A 14,864-nucleotide genomic window follows, 5' to 3' on the forward strand; every position below is an offset into this window, starting at 1 on the left:
TATAGTCAAGTACTCACCACCTTGTGTTTAATCATGAGCTAAAATTTCAGTTTGATACCTCAGGCCTATAAAGGGAAATTCATTGTGTCTTATTAGGTACAAGGTGGCTCACAATTGCTATTATACACATCCAGAGGTTGTTTAGGGGCTTTGTAGTTCAACTATTAGTTATGAGAATATGTATGGAAACCATATGTATCCATGTTATCCATGCATATTGTCAAAATAGATGTACATACGTATATATGTATGTTTCATTTCTCCTCCTAAACCACTGGAGTGATTTCAACCAAGCTTGTCATACGCAGCATGTATTGTCTGCACAGAGCCGGTGTGGTAGTACCCTGTGGTGGTAAGAACCACCTATCTATCAAAGGGCTGGGGGTGAAAAAGTAGTGCAACCCACAAACCCCAAATACCCACATTTCATTCAACCAATATTTGAGACTGAGGACACTTAGTGACTTGCAATGAAGAATAAACACAATTTCCGATCTTTACAAAACTTTTTTTCTCTGCCACCCCCCCCCCCCCCCCCACACACACACACAAAATTATGAAAGCAAAAAATTTTATCACCTACTCCAGCTTTCGATGTTCATGCAGAAAACAGTCGCATCAAGCATAACGTTTTAATTTATTACTTCTTTACTACTAAATGTATTCGCAACACATTCTGCACATAGTATTCACATATACCACTCAGTGTACCTGTGAAATTATATCACTGTACAACAAGCTTGAGGTGATGTGAAGTCATAATAACTAAGATGCTTGAAAAACTGCCACATCATACATGTCGTTTAAATTTCTTACTTCTTTGCTCCTAATTCTATTCGTAACACATTTCACAGACAGTATACAGATATGAGCTCAATGCACCTACAAAATTACATCACTGTACGATGCATGGTTCAGGAGATAAGATGTCCAAATCATTAATCTGTGTGAAAACGGAACTCCTGCGTGAAAATCGCTATATACAGGAGAAATATGAGAACAAATATGTGCAAACGACAGGGCGACAGTTATAGAACTATACGAAATAAAATCACTGCAACTTCTGAACGGTTTACGTTAGGACGTTCAAACTGCACGGTTGGTCGCGGAACACGATGGAAATTAGTATGCACATGCATGGTTTGGTTTAGCGACGAAGCCCACTTCCATTTGGATAGGTTCGTCAATAAGCGAAATCGGCACAATTTGGGGACTGAGAAACGTCATTTCGCGATCGAGAAGTGTCTTCACTCCCAACGGGCGACTGTGTGGTGTGCAATGTCCGCTCACGAAATAACCTGTGCGGTACTCCTTGATGGTGCGGTGTCTAGTGAATGGAACGTGAAAGTTTTGGAAGATGATTTCATCCTCATCATCCAAAATTACCCGGATTTCGACAAGGCGTGGTTTATGCAAGACGGAGCTCTACCCCATCGAAGCAGGAGAATGTTTGATGTCCTAGAGGAACACTTTGGAGGCCACATTGCGGCTCTGGGGTATCCAGAGGCCACTGGCACTGACCTCAATTGGCCGCCATATTCTCTAGATCTGAACACATGTGACTCCTTTTGTGACGGTATATTAAAGACAAGGTGTACAGCAATAGCTCTAAAACCATTGTTGAGATGAAAACAGCCATTCAGGGTGTCATCCACAGCATCGATGTTCCGACACTTCAGCTGGTCATGCAGAATTTCGCTATTTGTTCGCGCCACACCATCGCCAATGATGGCAGGCATATCGAACATGTCATAACCTAAATTCTAATATCTATAGTGGCGTTTACATGTCGAAAAAAGTGTATGTTCGCCGTAGTTCGCAACTAATTTTCGTTTTTTTCATATAGTTCAATAATTATCACCGTGTTTATTAAACACAAAAAAATGGTTCAAATGGCTCTGAGCACTATGGGACTTAACTTGTGAGATCATCAGTCCCCTAGAACTTAGAACTACTTAAACCTAACTAACCTAAGGACATCACACACATCCATGCCCGAGGCAGGATTCGAACCTGCGACCGTAGCGGTCGCGCGGTTCCAGACTGTAGCGCCTAGAACCGCTCGGCCACTCTGGCCGGCCTATTAAACACATGTTAAATATATTTGACACTTCTGTACACTGGTAAGGCCATGGGTAAGAAGTTGATCTTAAACCCCTGTAAAGATTTCAACAATATTTGGTTCACATATTAATTACCATCTGGAAAGAAATACTTTGAAGTTGAGAACTAACAGCCTCCTATTGGTCATAGGGTGATAATGTGGAGAGAGAACGAGGAGGAGGAAATGGGCATGGTGACAGGGTAGGGAAATCAACAGAGACAAGGGAGAGGGGAAGATCAACAGAGAAAGGAAAGAGGAAGAAGTGGGCAGAGACAGGGGGAGGAAGAGAAAGTCTGAGAGAAGGCAGTGGAGGAGATGGAGAGAAGGAATGGGGTAGGGAATGGACAGAGAAACGGATGGAAGACATTGGACACAGATACGAGGGAGGAGGAGATGGAGGGAGGGAACAGGAGTAGGAAATGCACGTAGAAATGGAAGAGGAGGAGATGGACAGAGAAATGGAAGAGAAGATGGACAGAGAGAGAGGGGAGGAGGAGATGGACAGAGAGAGAGGGAGGAGAAGATAGTTGGGATAGGAGAAGACGTGTAGAGGTGGAAGGAGCAGATGGACAAGGAGAGTTTGGAAGAACATATGGACAGAGAAAAGTGGGAGTAGCAGGTGGACAGAAAGAGGAGAGGGGGAAATGGGTAGAGAAATAGAAGAGAAGTTGGACGGAGAAAGAGGGGAGGAGGCTATGGACAGAGCGAGGGAGAACGAGATGGGCTGAGAGTGAGGGAGGAGGAGATAGACAAAGAGAGGTAGAAGGAGGAAAGAGTAGGAGAGGAGATCTAGAGAGGACAGGAGAAGATTAACTCAAAATGGAAGGCAGAAGACGGAAAGTGGGGAAACAAACAGATGGGCAGAAAGAGGGGCTGGAGGAGATGGACAGACAGTGGGGGGTGGAGGGAGTGGACAGAGAGAGGGGGGAGATGGAGATGGACAGAGAGGAGGGTGAAGGGGACAGAGAGAGGGGGAAGGAGATGAACTAATAGAACTGGATTAAATACATACACTGGTAAGGACAGATACTGAAATAAAGCAAAAAATTAAATTATGTCTTTCTTAACATTCGTGCTAATATTGTCTTACACTGACAACTACAAAAACTGATGGTTATGACGACCGCTATCTTTGTTACGCAGACTATGTATATGCCATATGTCCTGAGACACTCGGCAAAAAACAGTGTACGGTATATCATAATCGCCGCACCGACAACTTGCGCAACTCTATCTTTCTCCTACTCTTTCATGGTTTCGGACGAGACCCCTCATGCAGCCCAAAAGATAAAAGTTGAATGGATTCAAACGCGGAGAGTGGTGACCAAATGAGAGGTGCTATAGCTCTTCTACCTCTCTTCAGATGCTTACCGATGAGAACTGCAAATTATATTTGTCAGTCATCGAGCTGAATCGACATTCATTCACGATGTTTAATGACACTTTTTCCAAGAAATGGGAGGCACAGCACACAGGAATACTATACAAGAAAAATCAATGAAAGAGTTCAAAATGGGAGTGTATTTTATCCTTGGACAATGGAAAGGAGTAATATGCAGATGTTATGCTCTTACGTAAAACCTCGTCTACCAGGTCCCTTCTACAATCAATGGAGATGTGTAACGGGAATTGTGGAATATCATTGGCATAATAAAAGGAGTCGAAGAGATAGTACACCCTTGTCCAACAGCACTGTTTTTCTTAACCTTTGTATTGACGAGATACGATCAAATAAGAACTTCAAATCCTCTTTTCACTTGTTTCACTCTACTTTTCCAGGGTTTTTTCGTCTTTCTACCAGGTTTGTTTTTTTTCCTTTCTGCGGGTCATGTTGTTCCCTAATTCTTACTTCTTTTGCCTCAAAAGCTTTCTAAATTTAGTAGTTTTCGAAAAAAACTTTGTTTCTAGTGCTTTTCGTATTTCTGTAATCCTGGCTACTTTTGACTTCTTTCCCAGAAAAAATGGGAAGACTGTTCTCATTTATTCGATAGTCCGAAAAAGATTAACCTTTGCTTCCCCATTACTAATGATATTTGCTGTCTATTTTGCTAGATCTCCTCATTACCCCTCATTATCCAGCCATCTCTAGTTTGTAATTCACCTATAATTCTTGTAATAACCCATCTTCCAAGTATCTCTATTCTGTTCAGTTTATTGTTCGTCATAAAGGAATTATAGGTATATATTCTTGTCTTAGCAAATATGGTATAGTGTTTTAGTTTTGTGTTACCAGATATTCACTTCTTGTCATAGATATTATTTGACAAATGATATGCTCTGTAGATTTTATTAACTCTTACAACTGTTGTAAATTTTTTCTAGTCCGTTCCACTGTAGGTTTTCTCCAAGATAATTAAATTTACTGCCTCGCACTATTTTATCTATTTGTATTTATATTTATTTTGATGCAATATTTATTGTTGTCATTACTTTTTGTTCAATAAAAATTCTGATACATATACACCGTTCTTTCCGGATGATTTATTTGACTAACTGTTTCCATGAGATTTTCTTGAAGCATTTCAGAATCGTTTACAAAACCACACAGTTTATCTTAATTCCATTTGATTTCTTTCATAGAATTATTGCTTCAATTTTGTGATTTTCTTATCCAAATTCCAGACTCTAAAAACTGAAGAAACTGCAAAAGGCGGGAATTTAAGGAGATGGGACCTGGATAAATTGAAAGAACCAGAGCTTGTACAGAGTTTCAGGGAGAGCATAATGGAACAATTGACAGGAATGGGGGAAAGAAATACTGTAGAAGAAGAATGGGTAACTTTGAGGAATGAAATAGTGAAGGCAGCAGAGGATCAAGTAGGTAAAAAGACGAGGGCTAGTAGAAATCCTTGGGTAACAGAAGAAATATTGAATTTAATTGATGAAAGGAGAAAATATAAAAATGCAGTAAGTGAAGCAGGCAAAAAGGAATACAAACGTCTCAAAAATGAGATTGACAGGAAGTGCAAAATGGCTAAGCAGGGATGGCTAGAGGACAAGTGTAAGGATGTAGAGGCTTATCTCATGAGGGGTGGGATAGATACTGCCTACAGGAAAATTAAAGAGACCTCTCGAGAAAAGAGAACCACTTGCATGAATATCAAGAGCTCAGATGGAAACCCAGTTCTAAGCAAAGAAGGGAAAGCAAAAAGGTGTAAGGAGTATATAGAGGGTCTATACAGGGGCGATGTCCTTGAGGACAATATCATGGAAATGGAAGAGGATGTAGATGAAGATGAAATGGGAGATGTGATACTGCGTGAAGAGTTTGACAGAGCACTGAAAGACCTAAGTCGAAACAAGGCACCGAGCGTGGTGGCGCAGTGGTTAGCACACTGGACTCGCATTTGGGAGGACGACGGTTCAATCCCGTCCCCGGCCATCCTGATTTAGGTTTTCCGTGATTTCCCTAAATCGCTTCAGGCAAATACCGGGATGGTTCCTTTGAAAGGGCACGACCGATTTCCTTCCCCATCCTTCCCTCACCCGAGCTTGCGCTCCGTCTCTAATGACCTCCTTGTCGACGGGACGTTAAACACTAAGCTCCTCCTCCTCCTCAAAACAAGGCCCCAGAAGTAGACAACATTCCATTAGAACTACTGACAGCCTTGGGAGAGTCAGTCCTGACAAAACTCTACCATCTGGTGAGCAAGATGTATGAGACAGGCGAAATTCCCTCAGACTTCAAGAAGAATATAATAATTCCAATCCCAAAGAAAGCAGGTGTTGACAGATGTGAAAATTACCGAACTATCAGTTTAATAAGTCACAGCTGCAAAATACTAACGCGAATTCTTTACAGACGATTGGAAAAACTGGTAGAAGCCGACCTCGGGGAAGATCAGTCTGGACTCCGTAGAAATATAAGAACACGTGAGGCAATAGCGACCCTACGACTTATCCTAGAAGAAAGATTAAGGATAGGCAAACCTAAGTTTCTAGCATTTGTATACTTAGAGAAAGCTTTTGACAATGTTGACTGGAATACTCTCTCTCAGATTCTGAAGGTGGCAGGGGTAAAATACAGGGAGCGAAAGGCTATTTACAATTTATTAGGAAATGAGACACTTAAAGTAGTAAAGGAGTTTTGCTATTTGGGGAGCAAAATGACTGATGATGGTCGAAGTAGAGAGGATATAAAATGTAAACTGTCAATGGCAAGGAAAGCGTTTCTGAAGAAGAGAAATTTGTTAACATCGAGTATTGATTTATGTGTTAGGAAGTCGTTTCTGAAAGTATTTGTATGGAGTGTAGCCATGTATGGAAGTGAAACGTGGACGATAAATAGTTTAGACAAGAAGAGAATAGAAGCTTTCGAAATGTGGTGCTACAGAAGAATGCTGAAGATTAGATGGGTAGATCCCATAACTAATGAGGAGGTATTGAATAGAATTGGGGAGAAGAGGAGTTTGTGGCACAACTTGACTAGAAGAAGGGATCGGTTGGTGGGACATGTTTTGAGGCATCAAGGGATCACCAATTTAGTACTGGAGGGTAAAAATCGTAGAGGGAGACCAAGAGATGAATACACTAAGCAGATTCAGAAGGATGTAGGCTGCAGTAGGTTCTGGGAGATGAAGAAGCTTGCACAGGATAAAGTAGCATGGAGAGCTGCATCAAACCAGTCTCTGGACTGAAGACCACAACAACAACAACAACATTTTTTTGTAAAACACGGTTAAGCTATGAAGGTGATAAGCCGCCCTTTTGTCTTACATCAGTTTTTATTTCAAATAACTAAGATATTTCTTCTATAAATTCCAATTTAGATGTCATATTTCTCAGAAGTTTGTGAATGTTGTCGATAATTTCGCTTTAACGGTAAATTCTACAATGATTTTATCCATCGTTTCTCTGCTTACAGAATCATATGCTTTCTTGAAATCAATAAATGGTACTAACACAGGTTAGTTGAGTAATATTTACTGTAATACGATTTGGCGTACAAATGATCTGGTTTACTTTGAAATTCTGAACATGCACAGACGGAGAAAAATCGCAACACCTAAAAATAATTCATATAGGCTAATGAAGTTTTGGGAATATTTTTGTCTAGGTAACATATTTGAGAGATTAACATTGCAAGACCACAAGTTAATCTAAAAGTGTGATCAGCCATTTCAAATGTTAAAGGCTCCACATAAATAACTGGTGGAACTCCCTAACTCCCAGAATGTTGAATTCAAGCATGCAAACGTCCATGCACTGTGTTGTTCAACGTCGCCTGCCAGTTTGTGGGCTGGAGATCCGTGTCTGTTACACTTAGTCGGTCAATACATGGACGGTTAATGCTGGTTGTGGATGACGTTGGATTTGTAGCCTGGTGACGTCCCATATGTGCTCAGTTGGAGACAGATCTGATGATCGAGCAGGTAACATGTCGACACTCTGTAGAGCATGTTGGGTTACAACAGCGGTATGTGGGCAAGCGTTGACTTTGCTGGAAAACATCTCCTGGTATGATCTTTATGAATGCAAGCACAACAGGTCAAATCCCCACACTGACGTAGAACTTTGCAGTCAGGATGCGCGGGGTAACCAGGAGAGTGTTCCTGCTTTCATATGAAATCGCACCCCAAGCAACAACACCAGGTGTGGCTCCAGTGCAGACCCTCAGCTGGTCTCCTTCTAACCAACACATGGCCATCGTGCCATCGAGGAAGAACCAGCTTTCATCAGAAAACATGACAGACCTCCACCCTGCTCTCCGATCAGCTCTCTCTTGACACCACTGAAATCGCAATTGGCGATGGTTTGGGGTCATTGGAGTGCACGCTACAGGCCGTCTGGCTCGAAGCTGTCATTGAAGTAACCAACTTGTAACAGTCCATTGCGTCACTACGGTGCCAACTGCTGCTCAAATTGCTGCTGCAGATGCAGTATGGCGAGCCAGAGCCATACACAGAATACGATTTTCTTCCTTCTCTGTAGTGCCACGTATCCGTCCGAAGCCCAGTGTTCTTGCGACTACACAATCTCGTGACCACTGCTGCCAACAATCATGTACAATAGCTACATTCCTGCCAAGTCTTTCTGCAGTATCACAGGAGGAACATTCAGCTTCTCGTAGTCCTATTACATGACCTCGTTCAAACGCAACCATGTATTGATAATGGGGTCTTTGTCGGGTAAGGGCATTCTTGACTGGCACCAGCTCACCAGATCCAGTCTCAAAGGTAACTAACGTTAACGACCGTTGCAGCTCGTAATTAAAGTAAACCTGATTTGCATCATCACAGTGGTGCTACTAGCGCCATTCTTATGCGACTGGTGCAAAATCTGAATAGACATAATTTTTCAAATCTACAAACACGCATACCAACTCTCATTTATGTCATACAGCTCCTCCTTAGTGTTGCGATTTTTTTCGTCAGTGGCCGGCCGAAGTGGCCGTGCGGTTAAAGGCGCTGCAGTCTGGAACCGCAAGACCGCTACGGTCGCAGGTTCGAATCCTGCCTCGGGCATGGATGTTTGTGATGTCCTTAGGTTAGTTAGGTTTAACTAGTTCTAAGTTCTAGGGGACTAATGACCTCAGCAGTTGAGTCCCATAGTGCTCAGAGCCATTTGAACCATATTTCGTCAGTGTACTTCAGATGTAGACTCTCGCTTTTAGCATTTTTGGTGGTAGTTCATCTTTCGAACCTGTTGTTGTTGTTGTTGTGGTCTTCAGTCCTGAGACTGGTTTGATGCAGCTCTCCATGCTACTTCATCGTGTGCAAGCTTCTTCATCTCCCAGTACTTACTGCAACCTACATCCTTCCGAATCTGCTTAGTGTATTCATCTCTTGGTCTCCCTCTATGATTTTTACCGTCCACCCTGCCCTCCAATGCTAAATTTGTGATCCCTTGATGCCTCAGAACATGTCCCTTCCCTTCTTCTTGTCAAGCTGTGCCACAAACTCCTCCTCTCCCCAATTCTATTCAATACCTCCTCATTAGTTATGTGATCTACCCATCTAATCTTCAACATTCTTCTGTAGCACCACATTTCGAAAACTTCTATTCTCTTCTTGTCCAAACTATTTATCGTCCATGTTTCACTTCCATACATGGCTGTAGACTCTATACAAATACTTTCAGAAACGACTTCCTGACACTTAAATCTATATTCGATGTTAACAAATTTCTCTTCTTCAGAAACGCTTTCCTTGTCATTGCCAGTCTACATTTTATGTCCTCTCTACTTCGACCATCATCAGTTATTTTGCTCCCCAAATAACAAAACTCCTTTACTACTTTAAGTGTCTCATTTCCTAATCTAATTCCCTCAGCATCACCCGACTTAATTCGACTACATTCCATTATCCTTGTTTTGCTTTTGTTGATGTTCATCTTATACCCTCCTTTCAAGACACTGTCCATTCCGTTCAACTGCTCTTCCGAGTCCTCTGCTATCTCTGACAGAATTTGAATGCCACCTCAAAGTTTTTATTTCTTCTCCATGGATTTTAATACCTACTCCGAATTTTTCTTGTGTTTCCTTTACTGCTTGCTCAATATACAGACTGAATAACATCGGGGAACTGGTACGTTAATTGTAGATGCAAAGCCCAACAGTTTATAAATTTTATAATTTGAAAAAGGCGCTTGATTTTATGATGCAGCACAGCAGGCGCGCCACGTTAAATGTTAGAACTGACCTGCTGAGAAAGTTTCTGGAAGTCGCGCTCGCGCCAGGCGACGTGGCAGCGGCGATACACGCACGTGCTCCCCGTTTCAAACACACTCACTGTTAGAGTGAAACGGTCGAAATCCCTTGTTCCTTCACGGTAGATTGCAACTACGTCGCAACTGTTGGTATAAGAAACACAGACCACTCCGAGCAGTCTGAGGACGTAGGAGATGCGACACGACCACGGGCCCGCCCTGGGGTGGCAGATTGCACCAGTCCAGTGCAACAACCAGAGCAGGTAGTCCAAGCTGGTCGCCTCCTCTGCAGCTGTGACTAGGGACGCAGTAGGCTCCATGTTTCTCGCAAACCAGGACCTCCTGTTAACAGAGGACATACTAGTAGTGTCATTTCTATCACCAAACATGCTTAACGTAACGCCAGAATGACGCTTATGATGTAATATTTGGGTCTCTAACAACCATAATTCAACTTTTAGACGTGCTGCTACATACACAGACATCTGAGCAATTTGCAATACCAAGACAGAATGGCCTTAACTTCATTCTAATTCGAATCATGTGTAACTGGGTAACCGCTTTTGATGCTAGTCAATTGTCAGGATGAGCATTACTGCAAAGGGCATTTGATTCTAAAGCATTATGTCAGGGTGAAAAACACTAAATAAATTACTTTTTCTCTCTTAACAACATGTGGCCAGGGTGGGTTCTTCCTTTGCTCAGGTATGTGGTAGAATGAAACATCATTTTTTACATAAGATAACTTTTATTGAAAGATTTGTACAACGGTTTCCTTACTGGATTGTTCTGGCTGGGAGAGCGGCAGCTGTGTCGTTTATGAAGCCTCTGCTGCGTGAGCGGCGGCGTCTGATTACGCCTGGTGGTGTGTATCTCATGTCGCCGTTTCGCCCAGTTGACTGGAGATGCGCACCGTGCGGTGGCCCGTTTAATTGTTGAGAACCAAGTCGTGAATCGGATGGTGATACCTTGGATGTTCTCTATGCGGGCGCGTGTCAGTGTAGTGCGTCGGCCTGCGCAGCGGTGCGGTGAGGGATGGCCAGTGTCCCGGACTCGAACAACGGACTCCAGCTTGCCAGTCTTCGGCTGTCAGATCTTCATCATCAGCTCACAGGTGACTGCTGATGTGAGGTCATCTCCTTCCCATCCTCACGAGTCACCCGGGTATGTAAAAATCAGTCTTCAAATACCTTCTCACTTCTGTCTTCTGGTGGCGAGGCTGCTGCTTGCTATCCCATTACAGCGGCGGACTTGGTGCTTCTGTGTACAATGTAGTCTCTTCCTGAATGACGGTCTTCAGCACCGAAACTGAGCAGAAAACTACTGTCGGGCCCACTGCGTCTCGCGTATTTATTTACTTCAGTTCGCTAGAGGTGAACGACTTCACCGTCATTGCCTCTTCTGTCACACTGAAAAGCTTCTCAAAGAATCTTCTTAACGTCGGTCACTGGCTCTTGGAATGTAGGCGAGGGCCTTTGATCACATGTGACAATTGAGAAACACATGAGCCGGTCGGGCGCTGCCCTGACGGTTGAATCGACAGCTTCCGCTTATGTGGGGAGGGCGATGGCTTCTCCTGAACGTGCTGACTTGCAAGTGCCAGCGGTTGCCACTGCTGCTCTGCCCGTTGTTTGCCAATGTGTAACTCCTATAAACTAAACTAAGTTTTTCATTTATTTTCTAATTTTCTACTTCACTTCACATTGATTTCACTAATTTACCTATCTTAAGTACCACTCAACAGATGTGATATGTGATAAAGACGGCAAAGATATGCTGCACACATAGGACAAGCAGTGCCCTCTCATGTGTGACTTCAAATACGAGGGTTGGAACATAAATAATGGCAACTATTTATTCACAACCAATACAAAAGACTTACATGTTTGTATCCGTTACTGTCCTTCAAAGTAGTCACCAGCGTTGTGTAGAACCCGTTGCCAGCGATGTGGAAGGCGTAGTATACCGTTGGCAGAGCCTGTTCTGTTGATGATGCGAATGGAGTGGTGTACTGCCGGTCGAATCGTTGGAACAGTTCTGAAGCGAATGCCACGAAGCCAAAATTGAAATTCATCTTCGGGATCAAATCAAAGTCACAAGGACTTACGTCCGGGGAGTATGGTGGATGGTACAGTACTTCCCAGTGCCATCAACCGAACAGAGCAGCCACAGCTTGCACTGTATGCGCCCGCGCATTGTGCAAAATGATGGGTGGGTTGCGCAGGAAGTGTCGCCGCTTCTTTCGCAAAGCTGGCAGCAGGCGATGCTCCAAAAACGAACAGTTTGACGTGGAGGAACGTAATGTGTTAGGATAACACCATCATGGCCGTACACGAGAGTCACCATAACCTCTCACCATACTAGGGCTCTAACGCCTTTTCGACTCTCGCGGCGACCCATAATGACGCCATTCGTTGGATTGGTGTTACAGTTTTGGCTTCATGGCATTCGCTTCAGAACTGTACCAGAGATTCGACAGGCAGTACACCGCTCCACTCTCACCATCAACAGAACAAGCTCTGCGAACGGTGTACTACGCCTTCCACATCGCTGGCAAAGGGTTCTACACAACGCTGGTGACTACTTTGAAGGACGGCAACAGGTGCAAACATGTAAATCTTTCGTATCGGTTGTGAATAAATAGTTGCAACTATTTAAGGTCCAACACTTGTATGAGTGTTATATCAGTGTTACACCAAACTCAGGAAGTGAAGAGCCGTCAGTCGAAGTCGAAACGTAAAAGGAAATGTTAAATGCCTCACCGATATCAAAGGTTATTTTGAGGCAGCAGTCGTCTGATTAGTTTGACTGATCTGGTCTGCCTCCAATTCCTCTCCTGGGCCAACCTCTTCGTCTAAGAGAAACACTTGCATCCAACGACCTCAGTAATTTGTTGGTTATAGTCCATTCTCTGTCTTCTCCTACCATTTTTACGACCTACATCTTTCTCTAGTTCGAAGACATTCATTTCCTGATTTCTTAACACACACCCTATCAGTGTGTGAGTGAATTCGATTGGGTCAGAAAATCGCCTCCTGATTCGAATGCTTGTAGGAGGACGTGGAGCTTCGTCCTTGATGTTGGATTGACTATGGTGCACTTTCTAGAGGATTCGATACAGTCCGTTGCCAGGTGAACTAGTGTGATGATTCCGGAGGAAGTCTGAAACAACCTGCAACAATCGTTATAAGAGGCTGTTTTTAGAGCACAGAGTACTGATACTGGTACAGGCGACTCCATATGGTGTATTTCAACAGCGAACTGCCGAACAATAGTGTTGAGGAGTAGGTTATGCAATCCTACACTGAGAAGAATAGTAGGTACAATTGCATTCAGGTTCTTTAGCGTTACCTTGCATGCTGACAAAGAAAAATATCTGGGTTATAGTGACTTTGCAGGTTTTTTTCTGAAAAGGCTGCTTTTTGAACTCGCAAACTGACCATATTGAAGGAGGCTCCCTTATATTATACTATATTCCACGAAGCACATGCAAAGGCTTTTCAGTACGTGAGGGACTCACACCCTGCTAAAATATCATCGTTAGAGATCATGAATGATTATTTAATCACAGTCATTTGAGACATTCACGTAAGTAGTATGTGCTATTAAATTTATTTAGTAGGAATGTACTTCACGGTGTCGCAATTTTCTCCATCGATATCAAAGACATTCTCTTTTGTCAAAATTTAAACACAATATGCGACTAGCGCCAGAGCGTTGTGCACACTTAGGAAGAGCGTTGTAATGTTCACATCTGCAGCATGTCGTCGGGGAAATTTATACAGTCTTCAAAAATTCAGTACAGTGCGTATTTCGTTGTCATACGTAAAACAAGCCAGAGTGAAAACCTTTGGTGATTGTGTTGCCTGCAAAGAGTATCGACTGATGAGAAAAAATCAAAGCACTTTTTTGTCACCACCCTCACTCTATATCATGATTCTGAAGCAGCTTGATCGAGCGATTTGACCTTACCCGAGATGTCCTAAAGATATCCAATAGAATACTAGTGGAAGACATAATGTTAGTTTGTCTGCTCACCCGTACCTTAATGTCTCAATCTACAGTTTATCCGACGCAAAGGGTCTTATCATCTTACAGACAGTTACGGATATGTAAACCATATTCTATAGATTATTCTCTGTAAAGGGACAAGTACTTTTATGCAAAGTTAATTGTAATTAATATTAATTGTGTTGTGTTTTATTGGCTAAATACAGAGCTTGCAACATTATGAAACTACACTCCTGGAAATTGAAATAAGAACACCGTGAATTCATTGTCCCAGGAAGGGGAAACTTTATTGACACATTCCTGGGGTCAGATACATCACATGATCACACTGACAGAACCACAGGCATATAGACACAGGCAACAGAGCATGCACAATGTCGGCACTAGTACAGTGTATATCCACCTTTCGCAGCAATGCAGGCTGCTATTCTCCCATGGAGACGATCGTAGAGATGCTGGATGTAGTCCTGTGGAACGGCTTGCCATGCCATTTCCACCTGGCGCCTCAGTTGGACCAGCGTTCGTGCTGGACGTGCAGACCGCGTGAGACGACGCTTCATCCAGTCCCAAACATGCTCAATGGGGGACAGATCCGGAGATCTTGCTGGCCAGGGTTGAGCCAGCAATTCGGTGGTACGTCCACCCGGCCTCCCGCATGCCCACTATACGCCCTCGCTCAAAGTCCGTCAACTGCACATACGGTTCACGTCCACGCTGTCGCGGCATGCTACCAGTGTTAAAGACTGCGATGGGGCTCCGTATGCCACGGCAAACTGGCTGACACTGACGGCGGCGGTGCACAAATACTGCGCAGCTAGCGCCATTCGACGGCCAACACCGCGGTTCCTGGTGTGTCCGCTGTGCCGTGCGTGTGATCATTACTTGTACAGCCCTCTCGCAGTGTCCGGAGCAAGTATGGTGGGTCTGACACACTGGTGTCAATGTGTTCTTTTTTCCATTTCCAGGAGTGTACTTGCATACTGAAGCCGCTCGCGAGAAAGATCACTCTGGATTTCAGAGAAATGTGGAAACACGCGAGGTCATGCTAAACCTACGATTTTGAGGTTAACTGAAGACAAGGCAAACCTAAGTTCACAGCGTT

At 43.4% G+C, this 14,864-nt stretch overlaps 1 protein-coding gene across 1 annotated transcript in view; it reads right to left on the bottom strand.

Annotated features, from left to right (window-relative positions):
• LOC124619916 (odorant receptor coreceptor-like) overlaps positions 1 to 10,072 on the bottom strand; it is a 78,479-nt gene extending 68,407 nt beyond the window's left edge. Inside the window, exon 1 of the mRNA XM_047146551.1 lies at positions 9,745 to 10,072. Within this exon, the coding sequence (XP_047002507.1) occupies positions 9,745 to 10,071 (327 nt within the window). The 5' untranslated portion in view covers position 10,072. The remainder of the gene's footprint in view (positions 1 to 9,744) is intronic.
• Between the last annotated feature and the right edge of the window lie 4,792 nt (positions 10,073 to 14,864).

This window comes from Schistocerca americana, chromosome 6 (genome assembly GCF_021461395.2).
Source record: "Schistocerca americana isolate TAMUIC-IGC-003095 chromosome 6, iqSchAmer2.1, whole genome shotgun sequence".
Lineage (NCBI taxonomy): Eukaryota > Metazoa > Arthropoda > Insecta > Orthoptera > Acrididae > Schistocerca > Schistocerca americana.